This window comes from Macrotis lagotis, chromosome 5 (genome assembly GCF_037893015.1).
Source record: "Macrotis lagotis isolate mMagLag1 chromosome 5, bilby.v1.9.chrom.fasta, whole genome shotgun sequence".
Taxonomy (NCBI): Eukaryota; Metazoa; Chordata; class Mammalia; order Peramelemorphia; family Peramelidae; genus Macrotis; species Macrotis lagotis.
This window is the reverse complement of record NC_133662.1, coordinates 24,340,582-24,360,761: the sequence shown is the minus strand read 5'-3', so window position 1 is coordinate 24,360,761 and position 20,180 is coordinate 24,340,582. Positions and strand designations below refer to the sequence as shown.

The 20,180-nt window shown below is 33.7% G+C and overlaps 2 protein-coding genes across 6 annotated transcripts in view; one reads left to right on the top strand and one right to left on the bottom strand.

Annotated features, from left to right (window-relative positions):
• The window catches only part of SUPT3H (SPT3 homolog, SAGA and STAGA complex component), a 682,254-nt gene that overhangs the window by 3,410 nt on the left and 658,664 nt on the right, over window positions 1–20,180 (top strand). For 4 of the 5 annotated variants that reach the window (XM_074237078.1, XM_074237076.1, XM_074237080.1 and 1 more), the window contains exon 2: window positions 19,491–19,594. In XM_074237078.1, coding sequence (XP_074093179.1) covers window positions 19,491–19,594 — 104 coding nt within the window. Of the gene's footprint in view, window positions 1–19,490; window positions 19,595–20,180 lie in introns of those variants that run through there. The other variant, XM_074237081.1, reaches the window with a different exon arrangement.
• RUNX2 (RUNX family transcription factor 2) overlaps window positions 1–20,180 on the bottom strand; it is a 459,712-nt gene that overhangs the window by 406,257 nt on the left and 33,275 nt on the right. The window lies entirely within an intron of this gene.

Sequence of the window (20,180 nt, the reverse complement as noted above, 5' to 3'; positions counted from 1 at the left end):
CTTGGTTCCTAAAGGCCCTTTCAGCTTTGATGATCCTGATCTCTTAAGTAAAGCAAGGCAGGGAAAGGAACCTGGTGGCTTGAAAGAGTGTTTGTAGAGGAGGAATTCTGGGTAAAGAACAAACTACACATTACCAGGAGACAAATTGCAGCTCAATATAAAGATTCTTCCAGAAGTAGAGATGTAGAGAAATCTTCTGGAAGAATCTTTATATTGATGTATATTGTGTGATTTATGGGCACTACCTGTCTCTGGTTGAATTTGGCAGACAAGATGACCACTTTCAGGGGTGTTGTGTATTGTATAAACTCACACTCATATATACATTGATTTACATGGATCAGTCTATCTATCCTGACTGTTTATCTGCATGGGATGGTAATTTGGATTAGATGACTTTTAAGGGCCTTTCTCTTGTCAAGGTCCCTTATGATGAAATTAGAAAATTCTTGCTAATTCTTGGGAAAATTTCCTGCTTTGGGTAATATAATATTTGCTTGGTAAATTAGTTATAAATTGTTTCTCATTCGAAGTGAGTGATAATTTAAATTATATGGCAGTGTTTTCTCTGATTTATAGATAGATAAATTGGGGAACAATGTGGTTGTTGGTTTCCTAAGGTCATGCAACAAATGAATACCAGATTTAGGTGAACAATCAGGCATTTAATTCCACAGTGTTCCAGTTGACCATTAGTCATTTCTTTGTTAGTTTTTTTTTTCTTCATCTCCATTTTAGAGGTGTTTGGAGTATTTTCATTTTCAGAATCTGTGGACCCTTAACTTTATCAAAAAAGGGGTTTTTTTTTGCACAGATTAAGTGGACCATGTGAGCAGTATTTTTTTGTTATAGCTGCTATAGGTAATCAGAAGTGTTTTGATGTTGACTGGTAATTTAATTAGTGTAAAAACTTTTTCTACTTGTAAGTCATATTTTAAGAGGGTTGCCTGGGACTCTGAGAGGTTAAGTGACTTGTCAGTTATCATATAAAAATAATGATGATAATAATAATAACAGTAGCAATAATAGTTTAGTTTTTTTAAGATTTGCAAAATGCTTTTTTTGCAAATGTAATCTCAGTGATACTCAACAACAACTCTGTAAGACAGTACTATTATTATTACCATTTTACACATGAAGAAATGGAGGCTGAGATATTAAATTAATTTGCCCAGAATCACTTTGAACCTGCAAATGTTTGATGGTTGACTCCAAGTTGGATTCCAACTTGGGTCTACTCCAAGTCCAATATTCCATCCACTGTTTCACCTAGCTGCCAGTATGTTTCTTGGCAGGACTTGAGGATTTTCCTTATCCTATGGCCAGCCCCTCTATTTATGAACTCATACTTCCTTTTTAAACAGGTTTAAAAAAATATTTAATTATAATTTTTTGAAAAATGTGTCTTATAAGATAATTTTTCTTTGGAAATAAGTTTATTTCTGTTACTCATGGATTTCCAGCTTTCATTTGATTGGAATTAGATTTTAATGAGACCAAAGATTGATCCTCATGAACCATTTAACTCTGAATAGTTAGTTAATAGTTCTTAGATAGAACATCTGCCCTAGAGCCTTTAAAATAGTGACCTCAATCACAAGACTGCCTTTTACCAATTATCTCATCACTACATACCATGTGTCTTACTGATTAGTGGTCCAATAATGTTATATACAGATACATTTTAGAGCTACAAGGAATGATAGAGATCATCTAGTTTTAAGACCTTCATTTTATAACTATACAGAATGTTTTGTAGATCTCGTAGTCAGCATATGTACAGAAATCAGTTTCAATTTATTTTATTATTTCTTTTAGTTTGATGTAGTAGTGGTAAATTTTATTACAATGTAGTTTAAGGAGATTATCTATCTCCAAAGTTTCAGAAAGCCATAGAACTTCTTCCAATATAAGAGCTCTCTAGCCCAACTCCATCATTTTACAAATGTGGAAACTGGGTTCTAGTGAGGTGAAATGTCTTGACCAAGGTTATATACTTGGCTAATGGCAGTTGTAGGATAATAAGCTAGATATTCTGTATATTAACCACCCCCCCCCCCCCAGAAAAAAATGCCATTGGTTTAGAATTGAAACTACAAATGAAATCCTTTAAAATCCATTGTAGCTTAGTAACTACTTGCTTGGTAGTTTATAGATTTTTTAGTTATTGCTAAATGACTTACAGTATAGACTGACTGTAAGGCACTTATTACGTAGTCCAGTATTCTTATTTTACATATGAGGTTTAGTAATTGCATAGGTAATAACCAGAATTCATGCAGCATAATGTATTTGAATTTACTAGTAGAGCTGGGAGAGACCTCAAAGTTATCAAGGTCTTTCTTTGAACTTAAACCATGTAAAAACATATAGTTAATTTGTTTTCTTTTGGAATCCATATACATGTATAGTCCATTTCAAGGATAATCTTTGTAGAGCTGATATGTTTCCATGTACAATAATAAGCACACCAATAGCTGCTATTTACATAGTACTTTATAGCTGGAATAATATGGAAAAGTGTTGTACATACTTCTTTTTCATTTGACCTTTTCAACAATCCTGTTTGGCACTACAGGCATTATTAGTTCCATTTTATAAGTGAGGAAACTCAGGCTCAGAGAGGTAGATGTATATTGCTACATAGCTGATGATTATTTAGTTCTTATTCCAAGTGTATTATTCTTCTTACCTAAGAAATAAAGGAAGAGCTCTCAAGACAAACACCATACTTTGTTTCATCAGTTTCTGTCTTTCCTGTATTTGGATTTTGATTCACTTGCTAATATTAGCACTTAGGTTTGATTCCTTTGAGCTACATAGTATAGTATATTGAATAGAGTGCTGGACTTAGAATCAGGAATATTTTGTATCTTGCTTTGGACATTTACTAACTGGCTAATTTGACAGGTCAGTTGACTTGTGGGCCTCAGTTTCCTCATCTGTAAAATAAAGATATTGAATTAAGTGAGAAGTACCTTTTAGCTCTATAGATGCTATATTGAATAGCAGAAAATTTAGCCTAAAAACACTTGATTTGAAGTACAAGGGCTAAAGTGAAAATTCTATGTTTCTCAAGACTTCTTTCTCTATTAGTAAATTCAAATTCATTGTGACCTTCAGGGAAGTCCTTTAATTTCCCTAGACCTTAGTGTCCTTATCAGTAAAATAATGAAGTTAGTTTAGATATCTATCTATAAAGTGGCCTTCATTAGCCAAATCCACTGATCCTTATGAATTCTTATCTTGTAACTTTTATTCATTCTATAGTTTCTTTTAAACATCTGAAATTAAAAGCAGTATCTGTTTAGTCAAGATGTTGCTTTTTGTTTGCTTTAGAGATTCTGTGAGAGAGGTCAGGAGGAACCTTAGAATGATGGAATTGGAAGGTACATTAGAGGCCATATAGTTCAGCTTTACCTGAACAAGAATATTCTCAAAAATATTTCTTACAAATGGTCATTTAATAACTAAGAAAGTATCTTCTTTTCCATTTCTGAATCATTGTAATTATTAGGTTTTTACTCATACCATTCAACTTTGAAGTAAGGGTTCCGAAGAACAGATGTTCACACTCTTGTATTTTTTTTACCAGTTTTTTTGTTTAGAATTTTATATTGACTTAATTTCCCTGTATCCTTTGCCAAAACTTATCTCTAAACCTAGTATGACTGATTTTATATAAATATAAAATATATTAAAATACATAAATATAAATAAAATATAAAAATAATAAACTTAGATAACTGGAAGAGCCCTTAATGATCATTCTAGACCAGGCCTAATTTTGTAGATGAAATTACATACATAGAGTATCATTGTATTTCAGACACTGTATTATATTTTGAAAGATACAAAGTTGTGAATGAGTTTAGTGTCTTCTCTCAAGAAATTTATTGCATAATATACATGATACATGTATAAATAACTACTGAAAAAAAGCATTTTCATTGTCTGTCTTGGAAATTCAGTACAGCAAACATCTATTAAGTCTGTTATGTACAAGGTACTCTGGTTAGAGAGATACAAAGATAGATAAACATAGACTCTTCTCATGTATCTAATCTAACATTACAGAAAAAGAAAAAGCCACCATTTTCAGAGAACTGAGTTATCTAAATCATCTATAAATCATTCTAAATTCTAAGGGAAACTATTATAAATTAAACGTTTAGTGTTCATTATAGGTAGTATATAAGTTTTAGGTTAAATTTATGATATAAGTAGGAATGATTTTTTATGCTATGAATATATACTATAATATATGGTATATGATATATACTATAACATAGTATAGTATTATAATATGTAGTACTTTGGGATTCCTTATGGAAGCATTATATACAGTTCATACCCATTTCAAATGCCTTTAATAATAATTTTATTAGCTTAAAAGAGTATAAAACTTGTGGTTACATATTTACTCTTTTGAAATTTTATCTCTGATTTGTTTGATGTCCTTGGTGAAGGAGTACAACACTCAATTATAATGGCTGTCTTCTTTATGATATAGCTTCTGACTACTGTGGTGGAAATTATAATGGAAATAATGAGACCTTGTACCTGCCTAGAAGTAGTTTAGAATATAGTTGGAGTACATTTGAATCTGATTAATTAGTTCTTATAGAAGATGAGAGTAATTGTAGCTTTTTTTCTTGGCCTTGTCATATAGAAATTATCCAATAACTTCCCTTCCCTCCCTCTACAAACATCAAAACCCCCTCCCAAATCACTAAAATAAAGTAAATATACGATGCTTGGAGGAGGAAAGGTGTGCAGGTATGGCAACATAGAATTTTGTAACATATTGGATGAATGTGTTTCATTTTCAAACATTTAAGTCTAAAATATGTTTTCTCACAATGAAGTCATTCAATTACAGCATCTTATTTGATTTAAGGAGTTAATAACTTTATATCCTTTAATAATTAACAAAGAAGATACATTCCATTGACATTTTTTAAAAATGAACTTCAGAGGTAGCAGTAGGAATAACTTAGAAATAGTTCATTTTCTGTATCATCCTTCAAAGAAGTATTAAAGTTTTGAAAAAGTTCTGTGGAAATTTTTGGAAAGATGTGGCTATCCTTTCATATATAGAAATATATGGAAGATCACTGGATTAGTAATCATAAGCCCTGAATTTTTGTCCTGGCTTTGCCAGGTCTCACATTTGTGAGACTTCCAACAAGTAACTAACAGGTTACTTAATTTTTCTGGACTTTGATTTTTTTCATTTTAAAAAAGGAGGATTTTAAGATCTCTTGCAGCTCAATGATTTTATGAGTCCATATTCTTCCAGGTAGATTACTGGAAATTTTTCCCTCCATGAGACAGTCTGAGTTAGTTATATTACCCCCTTTTTTGGTTTTGAAAAAAAATTGTTACATTTATTTATATATGAAGAAATTGGGGTACTGGCATTTGAAGTGTCATGGGAATGCTTTTAGAATCATTCTAATACAGTCATTGAGTAGAAGGGACTTAGATGTATTTTTTTCCTTCTTGCTCCTAGGTATGATTACACAAAGAAATTTTCCCTCATTGACTCTTGAGATAATTTTTATAATTACACCAAGCATAAAAGAAATGCTTTAAATGAGTATATTGTGATCAGTCCTCTGCCTAGGTGTATTACCATTCTTTATTATGTTAGTGTATAAGAGATAAGGGGATTAACTAGACTATCCAAATCCACAGAAAAACTAATCTGTGAATTTAAAACTTCCTTTATGCTCATATTTAATAGTCTTATTTTCTCCTTTTTTTTGTTTTTTGTTTCTATAACTATCTGAGTGGGATATTCTTGTTTAATTGTTTATATGGAACTGTCCATTTGGTATTTTGTTTTTGCCATGGTAAGAATATTAAAATTAGTACTGAGGAGTTTTATTGTAACGTTTTATCTTAAGTTGTTGGATGGGGAAGATTTACATAAACATAAACTCTGAAGAAAAAGTTGACCCTGAACCACCTTTTCACAGTTATAGTAGCAGCTTCTTTCATGAAAGGATCTGAAATTGAACTGACAGGATTGTGACTCCTATTCTTTAGAAAGACAGTGAAATACTTTTAGCTATCATTCATAGTTAGGCATCATTCTTTTTATCATCCAGAAAGAAGTTGGCTGGAAAATGGTCCTCTCAAGGTATAGGTACCTAGACAAATTTGAACGTGGCAGGAAGAATATTTCTCCTGATTGATTAGTTTGCCAGTAACAGGAGCTGAGGTAAGAGATAAGCAGATCACATCAATCATTTCCAGGTTAAGTTAGTTTTGCTACTGCATAGGTTTCCTCCAGAAGTAAAAGTGCCTTACCAGAGCAGTCCACATTGCCCCTCCCAAATTATTATCTCTAGATAGAAGGAGAGATTAATGTGATCCTAAATCTTTGCCATCATGATCATACCAGGAAAGTTAAACCAGCTCCCTCCAGTTTTACAGCCTACTCTGTGTGAAAGTCATTCACCAAAACCATTTCTACTTTTATTCTTGACAGTGATTGGGGTGGATTTTGTCTTCCTTTGGTCATCTCTGCTTCTCCCCCTTACCCTGAACTTTATTTACCTCTCCCAGTCTTTACTTCCTTTAAGGTTTCTTAAAGTTATAATATTTTTTTCTGTTTCATGACTTCCAGGGACAGTTTTCCCTCCTATTTCTCTGTGACCTATTTAAAAAATATATAAAGCATCCCATTCTTCAATTCTTTCCCTAATACCTTGCTTTGGGTTGCAGATGGTGGATGCAAACTTCCTTCTCTGGTGCAGGATCAGAATTATTAAAACTTCTTAGTCTGAACTCCCTTTCCAGCTTTACACAAGCAGGCCCACTTCTTCCAGTGTTACTTGGAATGATCATGACCTTAAAGTACATATCATGTGACAAGACTTCATATTGCTTGAGGAATGTGGGGGCACTATTTACTGCTTTCTAGCAATAGGAAAGCTCACTTACAGCTATAATGCTGTATTTCAAGGACTCCTCTATCCTTTGTTTTTAACAATATTGACCAGGGTCTCCTTTTCTTTCTCCTAAGTCTTTAGGACTTTTGTTGCTATTACCTTCTCAGGTTAGGTTAAAGGACTATCAGCCTCTAACCTTTGAATTACTTGGTTCTTTTTTTTGAGTAAGGGAGATTAGTCTCTATAGTTGACATACTGGTAATCTAGATTGGAAAATCTGGAAAATGTTTGCCTAGCTTTTCCTGAATGTCACCGCTCTTCCTGGACACATCTATATTGGTGAAATTTGAACACCTGTATGAGAAACTCCATTGTTCAAACATCTGCACTGAGGTATCTTGGCTGGTATTTCTGTTTAGCAATTTGTTACATTTTGGGAGATTGTTCTGGCAACATTTTTACATCTTGAATATTTGGTGGCTCTTATAACCCTGGAAATGAAGGGAAAAGTGCTCAGAATTTGATCTGTGGATGGTGAGTCTTCATTCATTTTGAGCAAATGTTGACAACTCCTCAGTTTTAAGTCCAGTGCAACTTCTTCAGACTTTGTAAAGCATTGTCAGGTCGTATTCTCTCTAAAATGAAGGACGTTGGATGGACCAGATGATATTGATGTTCCTTCCAGTTCTGGTAGTCTTCAGAATTTTGGTGCTGAATGACTTTTAATTTTAAGGAGGGAGGGGTATTTCAGTGGAAAGGATATTGGATTTTGAATTGAAAGAACTAGGTTCTTGACTGGACCCTGACAATAATCAGGTGTCTCTCCTTGAGAAGGTCATTGCTTCAGTTTCTTTATCTAGGAAAAGAGCTATCTTCACCAGGAAAAAAAGGGGGTGGGGTGGGCAGGGGAATTACATCCTCTTCCTGTCTGACTTCTGAGGTTCTTTCCCACACTAGAATCTGTGCAGCTAGATATTTGCTTTCTGATAATTTGAATTGCCCAATTTTTGATCAGTCCAGCTAACTTCATAACTGTCTCTCAGACCTAGATCATATTAAGGAAACCCTGGTTGAGGAACAAATGGGAATCTGATAGATTCCTCATCCTTTCATTATGTCTTTCCTCTGCTTGTGTCAAACAGACCCTTCATTCCTTTAGAACCTGAAAATTTCTAATTGAACTAAAAATATCCTTTTTTCTAATATGTCCAGAAAGATTCCAAAATTTTAAAAACAAGATGTTTTATGGAAAAAATTAAAAAAATATTTTGAAGGGTTTTTATATATAAACAATTCTTTTTATACCTCCTACTTTTTAACACTATAAAATATCTTTTTTAAACATTGTTAGATGTGTGAAACTTTCTGTGGTTCTTAGAATGTCTACAGTCTCAGAAATCACAGCTGTTTAGAGTAGGAAGGGACCATAGACTCCCAAATTAGTCCAGTTTGATAACTGTATATTGAGAATCTTCTATCAAACAGTAAAATTTATTAAGTGCTTTTTCTGTGTCAGACACTTTCCTAATCACTGGGGGTACAGAAAGAGGCAAAAAATAGTCTCTGTCTTGAAGGAGCTTACAACAATAAAGAAAACATGAAAGCAAATAAATACAAAGCTAGCTATGTTCAGGATAAATAGGAAATAATAGAGGGAAGACCCTAGAATTAGTTGGGGTTGACATTTCCATTCCAACAAATAATCAATCTTTGTTTATTAACTTCCGTTGAGAAAAACCCAATATTTTCTGAGGCAGCTCATTTCACTTTTGCATAGTTAGCTTGAAAAATTAGAAATTATTTAGATTGTTATTAGAATTATTATTTCTCTTACATCAAGCCTAAACCTGTATCTCTGCAACTTCTACCAGTTTCTCCTAATGCTTCTCTTTGGCCAAGGAGACCAAGTTGAATCCATCTTCCACATGACAGTCCTTTAAATATTTGTTCATAGCTCCATTCTGTCCTGTCTTTGCCACCTTAAATATTCTTCCAAATCATCCTTATATAGCATAATCTTAGGCCACCACTCTATTTAATCTCCAGATTCGTCAGTATCCTCTTTAAAATGTATTGTTGAGAGCTAAACACAGAACCATCAGGGCAGTGTTCAGTGGCATTTTCTCTTGTGCTCTCAGTACTTATTGGTAGAACATCAAATTACCTTATTTGCTGCCATGAAATGTCTTACGACTTAAAACTGAATTTCCAGACAAGCTAAAGCCCCTTATTTTTTTCTCAGTTATCTATTACTTAGCTGTAAGTTTTCCATCTGCTTTTGAAGTTAATTTTTTTTTAACCCTTTGCTCTTGTCAAAATCTTCCTGGAACCAGGCTCTTTTGTTCATTACATTATTGTTTCTTTCCTATTTTTTCTCATCGTTCAATTTTGATGAATATATCATATTTGCCTTCATTCAGATGATGGATAAAATAATTAGTACAGTGCCCAAGAGAAATCCTTGGAGCATTCTACTAGTGATAAGTTTAAATTGAACCATATTCTTTAGATATGGTCATTCAGCCAGTTTTGAATTCTTATTGTACTGTAATCTAGCCCACCTTCATTTCCACAAGAATAACAAGAGAGAATAGATGCTGAAATGTAAGTAAACTGTGTTTTAGTATTCTTCTGATATATACCAGTCTAGACTGAGGAAATGAGGTTAATTTAGTGTTAAAGGTCCTTGATGAAGCCACTAAACTTCTGTGATCAGTTTCCTTTTCTTAGATCTTCATTAACCATCCCTTTAATAATAAAAAGTTTTGCCAGAAATCGAAGCTAAGTTTGGGCAGCTCAGTGCTACAGTGGATAAAAGTGCTGGGCCTGGAGTCAGAAATACCTGAATAAATATCTATCCTCAGACATTTACTGTTGTGTAACCCTAGACAAGTCACTTAACCTTGTTTGCTTCAGTTTTCCCATTTGTAAAATGAACTGGAGAAGGACAAGGCAAACTACTCTATTTTTTTTGCTAAGAAAACCCCAAATTGGGATCTCAAACAGTTGTACTTAGCTGAAATGACTCGACACAAAAATCATCTCTTTAATATTGTAGAATTTTACCAGAAATCAAAACTAAGTTCATTTGTTCCACAGTTTAATGATTGTACTTTCTGGTTTTTTTTTTTTTTTTTTTTTTTTTTTAGGTTTTTGCAAGGCAAATGGGATTAAGTGGCTTGCCCAAGGCCACACGACTAGGCAATTATTAAGTGTCTGAGACCAGATTTGAACCCAGGTACTCCTGACTTACAGGGCCGGTGCTTTATCCATTGTGCCACCTAGCCACCCTCTCTGTTTCCTTTTAAAAATTGTTACTCTGGGTTTTAGTTCTCTGGTAATCTGAACTCATCATCTCGTAATGTTTCTTTACTTATCTTGACTATCAATTTTTTATCTCCAATTTTCTTTTCTTTATGCTTTCCAGTTCAAAGATTATTCTTGGTAGAGAATCATGCTTTAGCTTTGTCCTTCAACAACAGACAGTTCCTATTCCCATATCATTTTTTTTTGTATCATTAACCTCGTTTATTCTGAACTTTTAGCACTTCTGAAACTATTCTTTTACAAGACCGTGCCATGCTTTTATATTTATTTTTCATTACTTATCCTTACTTCCATATTCAGGATATATCTTTAGAAAATCTTAGGATCATAGATTTAGAGTTTGAAGGAACTTGAGAGACTATTTAGAATAATGCTCCCTATCCCAATTTCCTAAGACTGGGGAAATAAAGTGATTTTTTTCCATGGTCACAAGGTTAAAAAAAATCAGAGCCAGATTTGAAACCATGTGCTTTGATTGTGAATGCAGCACTCTGGACCTCCAGATTCTTCTCTTCTGAAAACTACTGTTTTTCTCAGTGGAATTGTTTTTATTTCTTGGCTTCAAATTATAATTTTTGAGAACTTCCTATTCCTTAGAGAATTTTAGCCTATGAAATCCCACTAATTTTTGCTTTGAACCCTTTGAAAAATGCTCTTTCAAATTTAGGGAACTGATTGTGCCTGGCATTTTTATTTTTATTTTCCCCCCCTGCCATATTTTATTTTATTATTTTATTTTTTTCCCCTGCCATATTTGCAAAGATAAAAGAATATCAATTTCTTCTAAGGTTCTTATAATTTCCATCTCAGAAATTAATCCCTACTTAAGCAGTAGTATGTGTTATAGTTGAAAAGATTGTCAAATTTGGAGTAAGTTAGCCCAGGTTACTCTATGCAAATTATTTTTCCAGACCTTGCTTTCTTCCTCAGTAAAATGAAGAAGTTGGACTGGATTAATGCTATCAAATTGAGATAGAAATGGTTTCCCTTAGCCATATGTAAGGATTCTTAAGGGCCATATGGTCACTTAATTTTCAAATGTATTATTATCCATGTTTTTTTTTTGGTATTTTTATTTATTTTGCTTATCTTTTCTAATTACATTTTAATCTAATTTGGATTATACTCAGTGCCATTGTGAGCCTGCTATGCGATCGACAATTCTGTACTAGATAACCTCTAAGATCAACTTCCAGTTTAAATCTATGATCCTATGAATGTCCTTATTGGTTGTGTATAGATTATAGTTGGGAATGAAGTGCTGTGATGTGGAAAGAGTACTGGATTTAGAGTCTTGATAGAACTGGAATTGAATCCTGATTATAAAGATCAGTATGTGAGCATGTATCCTTATTTTTAAAATGAGGATGATAATACTTGAAGTACCTTCAATATTAGGTGCTGTAGGGATTAAATGAGATAATAAATGTAAAAGCCTTTTGTATGTCTTAAAGTACTATGTCAATGCTAGCTTTTATTATTATCATTGTAGGATATGCAACCTACTGTAATAATAATAATAATTGAACTCATTTTCTTCAAAAACAATCCATGTTATTCCTTATATTTTAATTTTCTCCTTATACTTTTAATTTCTTATCCTTGTGTGACTATCAGTTTTTTTTTTATCAAAAAGCGTCTGCTGTCAGTTCAGTTGATTAGATATCTGAGTAGTTTACATTGGTTATTTTTGTGCTAAACTCTTGGACTGTGGGAAGATAGCAGAGAAAACTAAAACAGTTACTGCAGGTAGAACTCAGCCTCATTCATTGGTAGATAATATCTATTTCCTGGAAGTAATATAAATAGAAAAACTGAAATGTATATACTTATACTATCAGAGCTCAGTGAACTGGAGTAGTCAGAGAGGGCTGCAAGAAAGAGGCTAACAGCCCTCTAATAAGAAAGGAAGGGATGAAGAAATTGTCAGTGTGAGGAAAAGAATGAGTAAAAACTGACAATGCTTAGTAGATTTGAGGTGCAGTTAAGAAATTTTCCTGAATCCAGTAGAATAGGTTTGATAGTTAAGGTGGGGCTAGAGTGTAGAAAGACTTGATTCTCAGGTTTATAAATTTGATGTATTTTTTTATTTTTTATTTTTTGCAATGCAAATGGGGTTAAGTGGCTTGCCCAAGGCCACACAGCTAGGTAATTACCAAGTGTCTGATACTGGATTTGAACCCAGTTACTCCTGACTCCAGGGCTGGTGCTTTATCCACTGTGCCACCTAGCCGCCCCTGATTTATTTTTTAATCAGTGTTGAACTTCCCTAGTTTTTGAGTAGGGGAATGACTTGATTAAAATATCTTAGTAAAATCAATCTGGAATCATTGTGTAAGGGAGGTTGGAGCAGGAAGAGATCAGATAAGTTATTTTTCTGGTGAGATACTGGACTAGGGTGTTTCCAGTGGAAATAGAAAGGAAAAGATGGAGTTGAGTGACATTTGTTTCAAAGGAGGAAGTAACAGGACTTGGCAACTGAATAGAAGGAGTAAAGGAGAGCAAGAGTCAAAGATGAGTCTTGTTGTCATGAATGTTAATTGCCATTGATAGGAATAGGGTGTTAGGAAGGGGAGATGGTTTGTAGGAGAAAATGGGCTCAAAGAAAACCTCAAAGCTGTATTTTTCACCAAAGGATGGAATTTGGAAAGGTATGAGAAAAGGGTGAGATGAAGGTAATCTTTCAAAGAGGAATATAAAAGTAAAGGTGCACGTGTGTGGGTTATGGGTGTCAGCATTGATTTTCCTGTACAAGACGATCTTTAAACATTTTAAAACAGTGCTTCCACTAACTAATTCCATTAGGAGAGTTAGTATTTATCCTTTGGGCCATTATCTAAATCCTTAGCCACTTGTTAAATTTATTTCCCTCCAATTTTAATACATATGAAGAGTTATAGTCTATGAGGGATGGGGCTGATATATTTTAAAATGCTTTATGTTTTTCAAAGTGCTTTCATGTTTATTATGTAATTACAACCTTAGTAGATTTGTGAGTTAAGGAAAGCTCAACAACTATTAATTTTTGCCTATAATCTAATCATAATCTCAACTTTTTAGTTTATCGGGGAATTTGAAATTCTGTGCCTATTTCATAGGATATCTTGCAACCTTTGACTGTGTTCACCGTTTGCTCATATGACCAATTAATACTATTTCTATAATGAGGTCTATTTTATTGGGGAGGAAGGCTTTATGCTTATATTCAATAATTTAATAACTAAAATTGTTACCACTATTCAAAGTATAGGTAGGTATTGTAAAAGTATTTATTTTGACTACTTAGTGATATGGATAACTTGTTATTTTTGCAATAGTGCAGGTACTTTTAGGGTCCAAATTGTTTTTAGTTGTCCACAAAATATACAACTAAAAGTAATAACAATAATAATAATAATAGTATCTATAATAGCTAGCCTTTATTTCGCATGATGAGATTTACAATGTTCTTAGTGGTGGTTTTCCTTTCTTTTTAGAAGTTTTTAGGAAGAAATGTTTTGATTGTCAAACTTTTGGTATAGTTTTTTAAAAATAACATGCAAACTTGAATGTGCATTAATTCAAGTTATGTCAGATTACAGTGAAGAGACCTCCTCTCTTCTATTACAATAGGAAACTAGAACCATTATGTAGGTCTGCAGAATTAATTTGGCTCAACAGTGGTACATAAGTTCATACCATCATAAAAAGAAAAAAATAACATCCAATTGGCATCATTTCAAAGTGGGTCAGTTAATGGATTTGATCTATTTTTGTTATTATTAAAGAGAAGTATAAAATGGCCACAACTGTGACAATCAGGGTCTTAATTAAGTTTTTAAAACTTTTGAGATCATTCAGCTTTGTTCTATGCTCCATTCGGCACCAAAAATAGAATGACCAATTAAATGCAATCCTACATTCAGGATGTTTGCCAAATCAATTGCTCAGTAAGTCTAAATTTAATAAAAATAAATTTTTAGTACAAAAATGCCTCTTTTGAGATCCATTTTTTAAAAATTAAAATAAAATGCCAAATTGTCTTCAGAGGAAAATTTACAAATGTGACTTAGATAAAATATTTTCAAAATGACTGGTTTTAAGTAGTGTTGATCAGAAGTGATCTTCTGCTTAGTAGGGTTCATATTTAAACCACCTCATGTTGAAATAATCTGTACCCCAATCTGCACATCTGAATTCAGTTTGCAGAATATGGCAAACAGATGCATTTCAATTGAAAGCTATAACAACTGTAGGACATTAACCCGTTGAGAAGATTACAGTAGGTTTTCAGTTCCATGTTAACTGTATTTATTAGAGAAAATTGACTTGAGTGCTTCTGCTTTTGAATGACATTTTTTCTAATGTCTGGAAGAAAGGAAATAAAGCCATCTCAGTGATAGGACTTTGATGTGTAAAGAAGTTAATATCCAAAGAAGTTAATTATTTCAAACATCAAACAAAGTTGTAGTCCAGGGAAATAATTATTTTAAAGAGGTTGATAAGCTATTGGCTCATCTTGTCAAGAAAATGCCATACACCTATTTGATTTGTAAGTTAAATAATTTGTGAAAGAATGACCATAGTTTCAAGAAAGTATTATTGGATACTTTCCTTTCACCAACAGTCGTTTTGATGTGAAACACTTGGGCCAAAAAGTTGTGGTTTTTTTCAAAAGTGTCAGTAAACATTTATTAGGCACTTAGTTTGTACTAGTCATTGTCAGGTTTTGGAGGACAAAGGAAAGCGAAACAGTTTCTGCCCTCAAAGAGCTCTAAATCGAATCTGGAAGACAAAATGTGAATAACTTTACATTCAAAATTATATGGAGTACATGAAAGGTAACTTCAGAGTGAAGAAATAGGGGATATGGGAAGAGGAAGAAACTTGAACTGAGTTTTGGAGAAGCCAGGAAGGTGAAGAGGTAGAAATGGGGAGGGTAACATTCCAGTTCAGGCAGAGTGGAGAAGACCAGTGTGGGTAGATCATAGAGTAAGAGAAGGGGAGTAAAGTCTAATAAGACTGAAAGGTAGGAAGGGATCAGGTTGAGATTGGCTTTAAATGCCAAACAGTGGATTTTATATTTGATCCTCTAGGTAATAGGGAGCCAGTGGAGTTTATTGAGCAAGGGGAAGGTATGACATGGTCAGACCTGCACTTGACGAATATTACTTTGGCAGCTTAAAGGAAGAGGCAGCTTATTGGATTAGAGTGGGGAGAGACTTGAGACAGAGAGACCAACCAGCAGAATGTTTCAGTAATGCAGGTTAGAAGTAATGAGATCCTGAGTGGAAAGAAGGGAATGCAATAAATGTGAATGACAAGATTGTTAACAGATTGGCTATGTGGGATGTGTGAGTGAGGAGTTGAAAATGGCACTGAGGTTGTCATGGTGATAACAACATACCTGGGTGTGACTGGCAGGATGGTTGTACCTTCTTTAGTAAGTAGAAGGAAAGTGGGAAGAGGGGAGATTTTTTTGGGGGAAAGAAAATGACTTGTGGATATATTGAGTTTGAGATGTTTATGTGAGAATGAAAGCAAAGAGAGAATAGGATATGATTTCAGTGATTTGTGGTGAGGTAACATTATTTCCTTCACAACAATAAGAATAGAGGGAGCAGATGACAGAGATGCAGAGACAGAATTCACAGGACTTGAAGATTTGAAGGTGGAGAAGTGGGAAGATTGATTAACCAAGTCTACAGCCAGTTTGTTGGTATCGTGAATGAAAATAAGAATTAGGAGCAGGAAAATTCTTTGGGAAAGTCACATGTTGGGCTTAATTTTAGGTACTAGTGAATCATCCACATGAGATATCTAGCGTGCAGCAAGAAGCTTTAGTAGATGAAATTCCAGGGAGAGAGAGAGAGAGAGAGAGAGAGAGAGAGAGAGAGAGAGAGAGAGAGAGAGAGAGAGAAGATCTTCAGGAATCTAAAGACCACAGATCACAGTAATTTTGACGCCTACTTTTGGGATTGGGGTATGAAAGAGAAGATTCAAAGGAGGAGATGCACAAGATTTAGTAGTCAAGAAATGAAGAAAGGAACTCTTTTAAAGAGTTTAAAGAGAAGTCTTAAAGTTGAGTACTGTGCTTTGGAAGCCAAAGGTGGGTTTTTTGATTGGTAGGTTTGGTAGGGTGGGGAGCACTTAAGGAATATTGTGGGGAAGTCAGACTGAGATTAGACATTTAGATTTGACAGTATAGAGGTGGCTGATCTTTCAGGAAGAAAGTTTCAGTAGAATAGTAGGGTAGCCAGATTTCAGAGGGTTAAATGGTGAGATAGCGAGAAAAATAGAATAGATTGTTCTTGGCAAAAATTTGATGGTGGAGAAAGGGGAGATAGACAGCACAGGTATTATCAGCATTATATGTATAGATGGGGTAGCACAAACCATGCTCTCTAAAAAATTGGAAGGGAGCAATATGATGTTGCACCAATCTGAGCCAGTGAGAGGCTTGCTTTTTTGTTCCTCCTCAAATTTCTCATGATTCCCCTCTCCCTAATCTCATCTGAGAGCCTTGCTCTTATTTTACTTTAAACATTGAGACCATTTGCTGATAGTTAATGTTTTCTCTCTTCATCTTTATTTCATATCATTCATATGCTCTCTGCTGCTATCTTTTCCTTTACCATTGTCACATGAAGAATGACCCTCTTCTTTGCCAAGGCAAACTGTTCTACAAGTGATGCTATTCCATCCTGTCTTCTTTAACAGATTTGCTCCTCCATCATCCCTCTCTCTCAGTTATCTTCAATCTCTGTGTATAGCATTGTCAGTTATCTTCAGTGTCTCCATTCTCAGTTGCCTATAAATAGGTCCATGTTCTCCATCCTCAAAAAACTTGTACTTGATCCTTTCATCCCTGCTTGTGATTCAGCACCTGACCAAAACAACTTTATCTCCACTCCTCTCACTCTCTTCTTTTTTTTTTTTTGTTGGTTTTTGCAAGACAGTGGGATTGGGTGATTTGCCCAAGGTCAAACAGCTAGTAATTAGTAAGTTTGAGGTTGGATTTGAACTCAGGTCCTCCTGACTCCAGAGCTAGTGCCCTATCCACTGTGCCACCTAGATGTCCCCTCTCACTCTCTTCTTAATCTACAATCTAACTTCAGACTTCATCATTCCACTGAAACTACTCTTAACCAAAGTTACCAATGATCTCCTTGCTGCCATATTTAATGTACTTTTCTCATTTTTCATTCCTCTTTGTTTTGAAACCTTTGACATTATCAGTCATCTTTTTCTCTTTCATACTTTCCTCTCTCTAGGTTTTATTTTATTATTATTATTTTTTTTTGCAAGGCAAATGGGGTTAAGTGGCTTGCCCAAGGCCACACAGCTAAGTAATTATCAAGTGTCTAAGACTGGATTTGAACCCAGGTACTCCTGACTCTAGGGCCAGTGCTTTATCCACTGTGCCACCTAGCCACCCCTCTCTCTAGGTTTTTAGGACACTTTTGATCTATGAGACTTCTCTTTCTCGGCTTCCTTTTCTGGGTCTATATTCACTAAACCTGCGTGTCCCACAAGGATTTGTTGTGTCTTTTTCTCTTCTCTCTCTGACTACTTTGTGCTCTGTTCCCATGGATTCTGTGCCAATGATTCCAAAATCTACCATATGTGATCTCCAGTTTCATATCTCCAGGTGTTTCAGACATGGAACTGGATGTCTAGTACTTGTATTGAATTCAGTATGTCTCAAACCAAATTCATTATCTTTCTTTCTAAAAACCTTCTCCCCGCTCCAAACTTCTGTTACTGTCAAGAGCACTTAGTAGTTTCCCAGACTTGTCATTCCTATACTCAATAAACTGGCCTTCTGTTTGGCATTCAGAGCTTTTTATAAAGCTTCCTTTCCCCCGTCTTCTTTTACCTTGAACACACACATTTATTGACCTTATAAGCTGCCATGGGTTTAATAATAATAATTAATAATAATCTCTTTCTAGATCTTAAATCTTTAGATCCAGCCCTCCTTTCTTTCCTGAGTGCTAGTTGTTCATCACTAGCTGTCTATTGAATATTCCAAACTAGATGTCTCTTGAGCATTTAAATTCATTATATAAAAGATCATCTTTCTCTCAGTCCTCTCTTTTCAATTTTTGAATTTAACTAATTCTCAAATAATTACCCTGTGTTTATTTTGTATATTCTTATCAGGTCTCATATTCTTACTAGTAGTATGACTCTTGGCAAGTCACTTAATTTCTCTATGCCTCAGTTTCCTTGTCTTTGAAATGGAGATAATAGAATATACCTCTTGTTAGTTGGATTGTTTTGAGGATGAAATGAGATAATAGATATAGAGTGCTTTGTAAGCCTTAAAACACCATATAAATAACAATAATCTCAGAATAATGTTTTTAAATGCAAATATAAAAAACCTTCAAATAATCAAAACAAGTTTGTGGATCCTAGGTTAAGAATCCTCTGCCTTAAGGCTTTAACACTCTGTCAGCTTGGTGGAGGTAGAAGGGGAAAACAAATCAAGGCATTCTGAAGAGTGAAACTGGGAATTCTAAGAGGAAGCAGAACTCTTCAGATCTGAAAGTAGACAGTTCAAAATCACAGAGGGAAGATGGAGTATTTGTGGGAGAAACAGCAAGTAGAACAATATGGATGGATCATAGGAAAAGGGGCCAGAGTCAGATTTTGAAGGACTTTATATCTGATCCTGCAGGAAATAGGGAACCAGTGGAGTCAGAATAAATGAGGCAGTGGCATAGTCATTTTTAGATGTTATGAAAAGTATTTTGTCAGCTGAGTGCAGAATGAATTGAAGTACAAAAGATTTGATGCAGAGAGACTAATTAAAAGATTATTACAATATTCCAGGTGGGAGGTGATAGAACTTTAATTATGATTGTACTGCTTTAGTAGAAAAAGTATATAAAGAAGTGATACTATAAAGGTAGAAACAACAAGATTTGGCACCTGGCATGATATACTTTTTATCAACACAATTAGTAAGCAGCTATTCTGCAACTTAGTCTTACAGAGTTGCATTTCTTACTCAAATGAATTTTGTATTAAATCCTTAAGGGATATTTGCTTTCTTGATTCAGCAATGTAGTAATAATCATTTGTTTTGTAAAATAGTGTATTCTAGTTTTCTTGTGTTGATGAGCAAGAGATTTTTTTTTATAGATTATACTAAGGTTATTTAAAACATTTAATATTTTATTAAATATTTTATAATTACTGTCATTCCTCATATGCTCTTATTTACAATTAAAACATTTTTACAAGCTTTATTATTTCCTTTTGTTTATATAGATGAATAATACTGCAGCTAGTCCAATGTCAACTATTGCTACCTCAAGTAGTGGAAGAGCCACAGGGAAATCTACGAGTTTTGCTCTTGAACTTCAAAGCATGATGTAAGTATATTGAAACTATTATATAATGTATATAGTATATTGAAAGTATTTAAAAAGTGTTATTGAGAAGGATGTAGATCTAACAGAAAGGATTGAAAAATAAGTTTGGAAATGATTAAGAAAGAAAACCATGTTGAATAGTCTTTATTATTAAATTTAAAATAAATATCTAGTAGGTAAAATTGCTTATTTATAATATTTCTTTATGTGATTATAATGAACACATGGTTTTACTTTGAAAAGTTAATATAAGTGATTAATGTTGACAAGCTGTGACTTGTAAGTTGTTTCAACATTTAAAAAATTTGCTTTAATTTTTCAACAAATATGTGTTATAGATCCTACATTTATTATAAAGTTCAAATATTTTGAAGTAGTTGAAATTGAAAGCATTTAAATTTATGATTATAAGAATGATAAGAGAAATATTTGTTTTTATTTTTTAAGGGCTTTTGAATCATAAAAGCTTGATTAATCAAAAATTTTTAATTGTAATAATATTACTAAATATCATAGCTTAAAATTTTGGTTAAGAAACCTCTAATCCACCTTTGAGAAGCTGCATAATTATCAGAATTCCTATACT